Source organism: Charadrius vociferus, unplaced genomic scaffold (assembly GCF_000708025.1).
Source record: "Charadrius vociferus isolate BGI_N301 unplaced genomic scaffold, ASM70802v2 scaffold332, whole genome shotgun sequence".
Classification (NCBI taxonomy): Eukaryota; Metazoa; Chordata; class Aves; order Charadriiformes; family Charadriidae; genus Charadrius; species Charadrius vociferus.
In genome coordinates, this window is record NW_009647418.1 from 3,874,390 (window position 1) to 3,883,076 (window position 8,687).

General features: G+C 54.4%; 1 protein-coding gene across 1 annotated transcript in view; it reads left to right on the forward strand.

The window, feature by feature from the left end:
• The window catches only part of RPH3A (rabphilin 3A), a 42,823-nt gene extending 34,264 nt beyond the window's left edge, over positions 1–8,559 (forward strand). The window contains exons 11-20 of the mRNA XM_009880368.1: positions 7–53; positions 1,153–1,232; positions 2,015–2,089; positions 3,324–3,433; positions 4,071–4,197; positions 4,709–4,765; positions 4,956–5,107; positions 6,860–6,941; positions 7,973–8,069; positions 8,429–8,559. Of these exons, the coding sequence (XP_009878670.1) occupies positions 7–53; positions 1,153–1,232; positions 2,015–2,089; positions 3,324–3,433; positions 4,071–4,197; positions 4,709–4,765; positions 4,956–5,107; positions 6,860–6,941; positions 7,973–8,069; positions 8,429–8,559 (958 nt within the window). The remainder of the gene's footprint in view (positions 1–6; positions 54–1,152; positions 1,233–2,014; positions 2,090–3,323; positions 3,434–4,070; positions 4,198–4,708; positions 4,766–4,955; positions 5,108–6,859; positions 6,942–7,972; positions 8,070–8,428) is intronic.
• The last annotated feature ends 128 nt before the right edge of the window (positions 8,560–8,687 follow it).

Consider the following 8,687-nt stretch of genomic DNA (forward strand, 5'->3'; position numbering starts at 1 on the left):
GCCCCAGGAGGAGGAGGAGGAGGACGCCAACAGCTACGACTCTGATGAAGGCAGTACGTCCCCGGGGCGGCCAGCTGGAGGGGAGGGAGGTGTTTCTTTGGGAAATCTGGGATTTTGGGGAGGTGGTCGCTGCGGGACTGTGGCTGGCACCGTAAGGTTGTGGGTCCCCCCCGGGGAATGCCGCTTCCCTGCGGGGTTCGGAGCTGGGGCAGGGTCCTGCAGGCTGTCCCTGCCCAGTCGTTCCAGCACAGCTTGTGGGATCTTCGGTGGGTTTTGCACCGAGCGACTGGGCTCTGAGAGGTGCTGGTTCAGGCTCTGTGCTCACGCATCTTTCCCATCTCCAAATTCGAGTCCCGAAGGCGGCTGCCGCTTTCCGGCAGAGCATCCTTTGCTGCGAGAAACACCGCCGGACCCATCTGTACGAAGGGCTTGGCGGCTTCAGTACCTTTATGCCATGAGGTCTTGGTGTTCGGTTATTTGCTCCCAAAAAAAAAGGGGGTTTGGTACGTGAGGATGAGCTTCTGTGGCAGAGCAGTGCTTCCCCCCTCCAGCCCGTTCCCTCCCAGGACGGGAAGAGCTGCTCAGGGCCAGCAGCGGGTGCAGAAATTGTGCTTGGATGGGAGCAGATGGACCCAGCTGTGCTTCTGTGCTGACTCTTCATCCCTGGGATTATTTTTTCTGAAAAAAAAAAAAAAAAAATAGAAAACACGAAGATGAGCGCGAGCTGGTTCCCAGCAAGTCAAAACAGGGGCCAAACACCGAGCCCTGAGCCTTGGGAGGAGCTGCTGACCACCCGAGCTGGAACACCTTCTCGGGGCGTTCCTGGGGTGGCGTTGCTGCCCTGAGCCGTGCCCAGAGAAGGGTTTGTACCCTTACATCCTCCTTTTGCGTGGGAATATTCAAGTCTGCTCCAAAGCCCCAGGCTGCCCTCCAGTTCCACCTTTGTACCGCTTTGATGACCGGAGCTCGTCAAGCTGGCTGGATTTGCGCGTGGCAGTTTGGCCGACGCCGGCGCAGACCCACGTACTTTAAATGGCTTTACGTTCGAACCGCAAATCTTTCTAATTATTCCTAATCGGGGCTGATTAAACACTTTCTGGCTGGGGTTTTAACGAGGTCCTATTCCCACCTCCTCTCTCCCTCCGCCGGCAGCCACGCTGGGAGCGCTGGAGTTCAGTCTGCTCTACGACCAGGAGAACAGTTCCCTCCACTGCACCCTCATCAAGGCCAAAGTGAGTGGTCCTCTTTTTTTTTTTTTTCATCCCCTTCCTCCCCCGCTTCTTTCACTGATTTAAGTCTGGCTGGTTCCCAGTTCCCCCAGTGCAATGGGATGGAAGCAGTGTGGCCGCGGGCAGAGGCTGCTCCCCCCGGGAGACCCCAGTCCAGCCCCCGCTGGCACTGCTGCTCCTGGGTGGGAAGGAGAGGTCCACGGGGCTTTTCCCCGAGTGGGTCCGAGGGGTCCGTGGGGCTTTTCCCCGAGTGGGTCCGAGGGGTCTGTGGGGCTTTTCCTCAAGTGGGGCTGAGAGATCTGTGGGGCTTTTCCCTGAGGGATCTGTGGGGCTTTTCCCTGAGGGATCTGTGGGGCTTTTCCCTGAGGGATCTGTGGGGCTTTTCCCCGAGTGGGTCCGAGGGGTCCGTGGGGCTTTTCCCTGAGGGATCTGTGGGGCTTTTCCCCAAGTGGGGCTGAGAGATCTGTGGGGCTTTTCCCCGAGTGGGTTTGAGGGGTCTGTGGGGCTTTTCCCCGAGTGGGTCCGAGGGATCTGTGGGGCTTTTCCCCGAGTGGGTCTGTGGGGCTTTTCCCGGAGTGAGTCCGAGGGATCTGTGGGGCTTTTCCCCGAGTGGGTCTGCTCTGTCAGCACATCATGGCACCCACGCCGGCTCGGGGCGGAGAAGGAGCCTCTTGGCTTACTGAACACGTTTTCTCTTTACCGAGTTGCTTCCCGGGTCACTTTTTCTCTTCCCTGGCTCCGGGTAAGGAGGATTCACGCACCGTGTTTTCATTATTATCTTTTAGGGCTTAAAGCCGATGGACTCAAACGGCCTGGCGGATCCCTACGTCAAACTGCACCTCTTGCCCGGTGCCAGCAAGGTGAGGCTTTGCCTTTTTTTGGGTGTGTTTTGGGCTGGGGATGGAGCAGCGGTTTCTCCAAGCCCCCTGAGGTCCTTTTCCTGCGTCAGACTTCATCTCCTTGATTTCTCCCCGCAATCGCTCACCGCTGCTCTTTTACCCGGGAGGGATCTCCGAAAAGCGATGACGCTTGCAGATGCTCTCCCGTACCCGAGGAACAGCTCATGCTGCAGACAGGGATCTGCTTAGGGATGGGAGGGAGCTCCGGAGGAGGTGACACTGTTAATGCATCGCAAAACATCTGACACTAAATCTCATTATTACCAGAGTTTGGAAGATCCGTTCGCTCCGAAGCTGCGGTGTGCTCTCGTGAGAGCTGTGAAGAAATAACCGTTGAATAGAGTCTGAGTAAACTCCCCTCTCCCCATCCAAGAGAGCACTGGAAATCTCACTCCCCAGCCCAGCTAAGCTGACCTCGGCGGGGAAACCTTTGCGGGAGGGATGCCCACGGCTGCCCCCGTGCCCGAGGGGAGCTGGATCCTTGCTCGGGGGCTGCAAAGCTCTTCCCTGCAGCAGAGTTTTGCTCAGAGGAACTATATGTTAAAAAAAAAAAAAGGGGGGGGGGGAGATAATAAAACCTTTGGATTGATATTTACAGATTGGCTGTATGCACGGGGACTTTCTGGCCACCCGTGTCTCGTGCAGGGTAAATCAAGGTGTCGTGATCTTGGGAGCTGCTTTGCTTTCTGTTGCTCTCTTGTTTGCCGGTCTTCCTCGTAGAACTTTTTTACCGTGCACATGTGTTTGTGAAAAACACGTGAACAAGTGGCAGAGCTCCTCATTTCCCAAGCTGTCATCTCCTTTAGACCACGAGAGCCGTTACCCAAGCCCCCTCCCTCGCAGCCTGCCCTCTGCAACCCTTACACAAGCGTCCTTGAAGGAGAAGAGCCCAAGCAGTGAGGAAGGCCGGGCGGTGAAGGCCGCCCTGGCCACTGCAGGTGACAGAGTCCCCATGCTTGCATAAAGGTCCACCTTGTCGGGTCGGTGACGCTCACCTGGAGTTGATGGCTCGCCGGCGCGACAGCCTCAGCAGGCAGCAGTGACGTCCCGCAGAGTCCAGGTGCCCCAGTCAAACCACCTCTTGTGAGCCAGAAGTGATGGAGCATCTCATTTACGTTCCTCCGCCAGGAGCCGAAATTTAGGCGGGGAGGAGTTCGGGGATGTAATTATGCCGTGTTTTGTTTTGATGCCACAGTCAAATAAGCTGAGAACGAAGACTCTGCGCAACACCCGTAACCCCGTGTGGAACGAGACCCTGGTGTACCACGGCATCACAGACGAGGACATGCAAAGGAAAACGCTCAGGCAAGCGGAGGAGCCGCGGCATCCTGCAGTACGGGGGGATGGGGACCGTGGGTCTCCCCGCACGGAGCATCGCCAGCCAGCCTTCCTCGGGAGGGCACCGGCAGCAGAGCGCAGGTGTTGATGGAGCACCTGGAAATACAGAGGTTTTTTGCCAAAATCAGCATTCTTCACATGGACATGCTGATTTTGATGGTCTTTTTTAACAAGAGAAAGGAAGGCATTTAGACCCTGTCGTTTAATATTAAATTATCGGTGTTACTATTATTTTTATCAGCATAGAGATTTGTGTGTTGCACATCTGTGCGTGATTCGACAACGTCCCAGCAAAACGTTTAGATGTCTCTGAAATTTTTGGTATTTTCTTCCTACAGGAAATTTCCACTTTTTGATTTCTTGCCCCATCATAGAGCACATATTCAAAATGTTGATTTTTTTTTTTTTTTTTTTTTTTTTTTCTGGCAGAACAAGTTGGATTTTCTGACCGCTTTTGGTCAGAGGAGAGAGTCAGATGGACGGAGGCTTCGAGGGTGCCTTGCTTTGTCTGCCCCTGAGCAGTGCCCTTGCAGGAGGGGTTTTGTGCTCTGGAGTCAGGTGCTGCTCCAGCCTGGCTGATGTTCACCTTTCCTGTTCCCTTCAGGATCTCCGTGTGTGATGAAGACAAATTTGGCCACAATGAGTTTATTGGAGAAACTAGAGTTTCCTTGAAAAAACTCAAAGCCAATCAGAAAAAGAACTTCAACATCTGCTTGGAGAGAGTAATACCAGTGAGTTTCTGTGAAACGTCTTCCTGCTACCATTAATGTTGATGCTGGGAACAAACGGCGTGTGGGGCAGCTAGTGGCGAGCTTGGAGATGGAACCAGCCAAGAGCTGTAGGTGCCTGACCTCAGTGGCATCTTTAGGAGTTGGATTCCCGACCATGGCTGGGCTGATGTGACCTGTCAAGGCCAGGAGATAAGAGTGTGGTAGGAATCCAGGGGATGTAACTCTGGGGACCTCCCTGGTGGCCGCGGATCTGCTGGCATTGCCGGCCTATGCTGATGTATGTCACTGGGGAGGAGAGGGCGGGTTGCTCCGCTCCCCAGTGCTGTGGGTGAGGCGTTGACTCTGTTGAGGTGGAGGTTGATGGAGCAGATGAAGGTACCTGAGCCCCTTCCACTTCAGAGGCCAGTGAAAGAGCTGGGCTGGGCTCCCGCGGGTGGTTTTGCCATAGGATGGTGCCTCTCCCCGTGGTGCGGTCACTCACGGCAGTCTCTTTTTCTCTTCCCTACCCAAGATGAAGCGTGCTGGAACAACCGGCTCATCCCGTGGGATGGCACTGTATGAGGAGGAGGTAAGAATCCTTGGAGGATGATTGCTCCGTGCATGTTTCACCCATGATCTCTCATGTACGAGCCCCTTTTTTTCCCCTCCTCATGGAGATACGAGGTTCCCTTGTATCCATCTTGTCTCATCTGCTGCGCAGTTGACCATCTTCCTCGCTCGGTCCCCGTGTCCCCATCTCTGGCTGCTCCCTCTTGCAGGTAGATCGTGGTGGGGATGTGGAGGAGCGCGGGAAGATCCTCGTGTCCCTCATGTACAGCACCCAGCAGGGCGGCTTGATCGTCGGCATCGTACGCTGCGTGCATTTAGCAGCCATGGATGCCAACGGATACTCAGACCCTTTCGTTAAACTGTAAGTGAGAACTGGGGCTGGCGTAGCGCGGGAACGCGTGGTCGTGGAGCCACCCACCGTACGTGGGCAGTAGCTGCTGCTCTGAGAGCTCCTTCCAAACCCACTGGAGAGAGGAGAGTGTTTCCCGAGCACCTTGAGACCTCGGGCAGGACTAAGCTGCCCGCCGGCGATGCCTGTGCGAGGTGGTAATGCTCTACTTGAGTATCCTGCCATGGCTGAAGCTAGGTGAGACTGACCCAGCCCTTAGGTCCGTCTGTTCCCCGTAGGTTCCCAAATGCAGAGACCCAACAGCTGCCCTGTACCTGTAGAGCTGGAGGACAAGATGTCCTTCTCCCAAGCTCTGACCCATCGTGGCTTCAGGGCAGGGGTGGCTTGATGTCCCTCCGTGGGTGACAAGGAGCACAGGGGTCGCCCTGCTCTGCCTGTCCCTGTCCCGTGCCATGTGTCTGCTGTAAAAAAAAAAATCAGCTTAATTAATACAGGCGGCGGCGTTTGCTGCGGTTCGTGGCGGCGATGCCTCGCTGGGAGAGGGAGAGGGTCTCCTCGAGCAGCAGCGCGCCCGTCGGTGCTGGCGGAGGCAGGCGATGGGGGAGCGGCGCTTGTCGGGTGGCTCCTGCCAACATGGGGGAATAAGATCGTTTTAACTCGAATCTCATAAACTGTGACACGGAGAAGACCCTGCAGTCATTCCTGGTTGCGGTTTTCATTGCTGTTTCTTCCTTGCCTTCAGAAAAAAAACAACCCTGTTCTGCCTAAAACTCATTCAATAACTCTTGTGTTGAACATTTTGCACATCTTTTTGTAGCTGAGCGGAACCGAGTAGTTTTCCTTCTCAGTTTCTCCCTTTTTTTTTTTTTTCTATTTTTCCATTCCCACAAACAGAAGATGGTGGCTTTCCGCTTTTAAATCAGCTTCCAACGTGGAATCTAATTAATGCCAACTCTACAATTTAGTTCTGGGTTTGCAGCCAGGCTGCGAAGCCCGAGCCCTGATTTTTCCCACAATCTCTAGGTGAACCTACCTTGGCTGACCACACTAGTCTGCGTGGTATTAAACACTAATGGGCTACTTTTAGCTTTTTTTTTTCTTTTTTTTCTTTTTTTGCCACGTTTCTCCCCATCTCTGCGTGCGTTCATACATTCTTGGCTGGGTTTTCCAGCAGCTGGGCTCGGTGAGCGGCCGTGGGATTGCCCTCATCTGCTGGTGACCAGCAGACATACTCCATATTCCCTGACTGTTTCAGCTCTTCCGTGCTCTCGGCCTTGGCAGGTTCCTCCCCAGCAAAACGCAGAGTTCACCCTCTTTTGCTCCATAAAACACCTACAATCGTTTCTTTTAGCGTGGCTTGGGGGGAAAAAGACTTGGGACCAGCGCGTGGTTTGGAAGGACATCACGAGCGGATATGCGGGCTCGCTGCTGTCTGGGGGTTACCCAGCGACTCTGAGCAGGAGATGCTCCCCCAGAAAGGTTTCTGCTGAGCTCAGCGCTCTGTGCAAAGCAGGTCTTTATGGTTTCCCATGTCTCGACTGAAAATCCAGGGGAAAAAAAAAAAAAAGGAGTATTCAGGATGTTAGTCATTTTGCATTTATTGCAGATAATTTTAGAAGATGGGAAGGGAAACTGGCTAAGCCATTTCTTTGCCTTAAGTATCTTTGGTTGCTTTTTTCTAGCCCCAAACTTCACTTTTTTTTAAGCTTATAAACTCACACTGTTCTTGCACTTGAGTTTTGAGCTGTTTTCTGTTGCCCCCAGTTGGCTGAAACCTGACATGGGAAAAAAGGCCAAGCACAAGACACAGATTAAGAAGAAAACATTGAATCCCGAGTTTAATGAGGTAAAGACAGACCTAATTTTTATGTTATTAAATCAATTTAGCCAATTATGATGTTGTGCGGAGGAGGTGGAAGACACATAGAATCACAGAATGGTTTGGGTTGGAAGGGACCTTCAAGATCACCCAGTTCCAACCCCTGTGCCCTGGGCAGGGCCACCTCCCCCCAGCCCAGGTTGCTCCAAGCCCCGTCCAACCTGGCCTTGAACACCTCCAGGGATGGGGCAGCCACAGCTTCTCGGGGCAACCTGCCCCAGGGGCTCACCGCCCTCACAGCCAAGAATTTCTTCCTAATATCTGCTCTAAATCTCCCCTCTTCCAGTTTGAAGCCATTCCCCCTTGTCCTATCACTCCATGCCCTTGTAACAAGTCCCCCCCAGCTCTCCTGGAGCCCCTTTAGGCACTGGAAGGGGCTCTGAGCTCTCCCATTTTTCGCCTTCTCTTCTCCAGGCTGAACCCCCCCAACTCTCCCAGCCTGTCCTCCCAGCAGAGGGGCTCCAGCCCTCCCAGCATCTCCGGGGCCTCCTCTGGCCCTGCTCCAACAGATCCATGTCTTTCCTGAGGTTTGGTTCCTCACTCAGCCTCCTTTCCCCCCTTCTCCCCCCAGGAATATTTTAGGAATGACTTTGCCATGGCAGATCTCCCCAGTTCAGCGTCGGGCAGCGCCGTACACACCGAAATCTCCCTGCTGCCTGTGCTGCCGATGCCGTGTCACCCTGGCGGGGCGTGTGGGTGGGACGAGCATCCCTGGGGGGGTCCCACGGCTGGCGCTGCCTCGATGGGACTCCTGCAAAACGCTCACTTAGATACAAGGGGTGAGCTCAGCTGATGGGTTTGCGCAGCCTGCTGTGGTCCTGGGGGGAGAGGTGCCGCAGGGAAGCAGCATTTGCTCCTCATTAATGTATTTTAACTATCCTGTCGTTGGATTTTGAGTTCAGGCCATACAGAGAGATTGTTTGCAATTCATTAACTGCGGTTTGCCCGGTGTGTTTCCCCGGGACGCTTGGGGTGATGTGGGTGTTCTCCGTCTGCAGGAGTTCTTCTATGACATAAAACACAGCGATCTGGCCAAGAAGTCGCTGGACATTTCTGTCTGGGATTACGACATCGGGAAATCGAATGATTACATTGGTGAGCTGCAAGTCTCTGTGCTCTGGGTTGCGGTTTTGGTGCCCGCTATAGCGCTCACCGTACGGGAGGGATGCGTAGGTCACCTGTGAGGAACCCCCAGGCTGAGCTTTGAGGTGGGACCATGCAGGTTGGTTGGGCGCTTGTATCAGGCCGTCAAACGCAGTACACCCACTGTACTGCCCCATCTCCAGCATCCCACGGGGTCTTCTGGGCGGGCAGAGCAGCTCTAGGTGTTTCCACTGCATTTTAAATCCAGGAGGTGGAGAGAAATGCCCCAAACGTGGGGTTTGTCCCCATGGAAATGGTTTCCCGCAACATCAGCATCATCTCTGGGTATGATGTCTCTCCTTTTCTTGCAGGCGGCTGTCAGCTCGGCATTACCGCTAAGGGCGAGCGCTTGAAACACTGGTATGAATGTTTGAAGAACAAGGACAAGAAGATTGAACGCTGGCACACCCTCCAAAACGAGAACCACGTTGCCAGCGATTAAAGGAAGCCGCTGCCCGACCCTCCCTAAACAGCCCGTCCCTCTGCCAAGCCCCCGTAGATCTCCAATGTCTGTCTTCCAGCGCGGTCATGCCTTGCTACACGCCTCCGATCCCAGGGCAGCGACGCTCT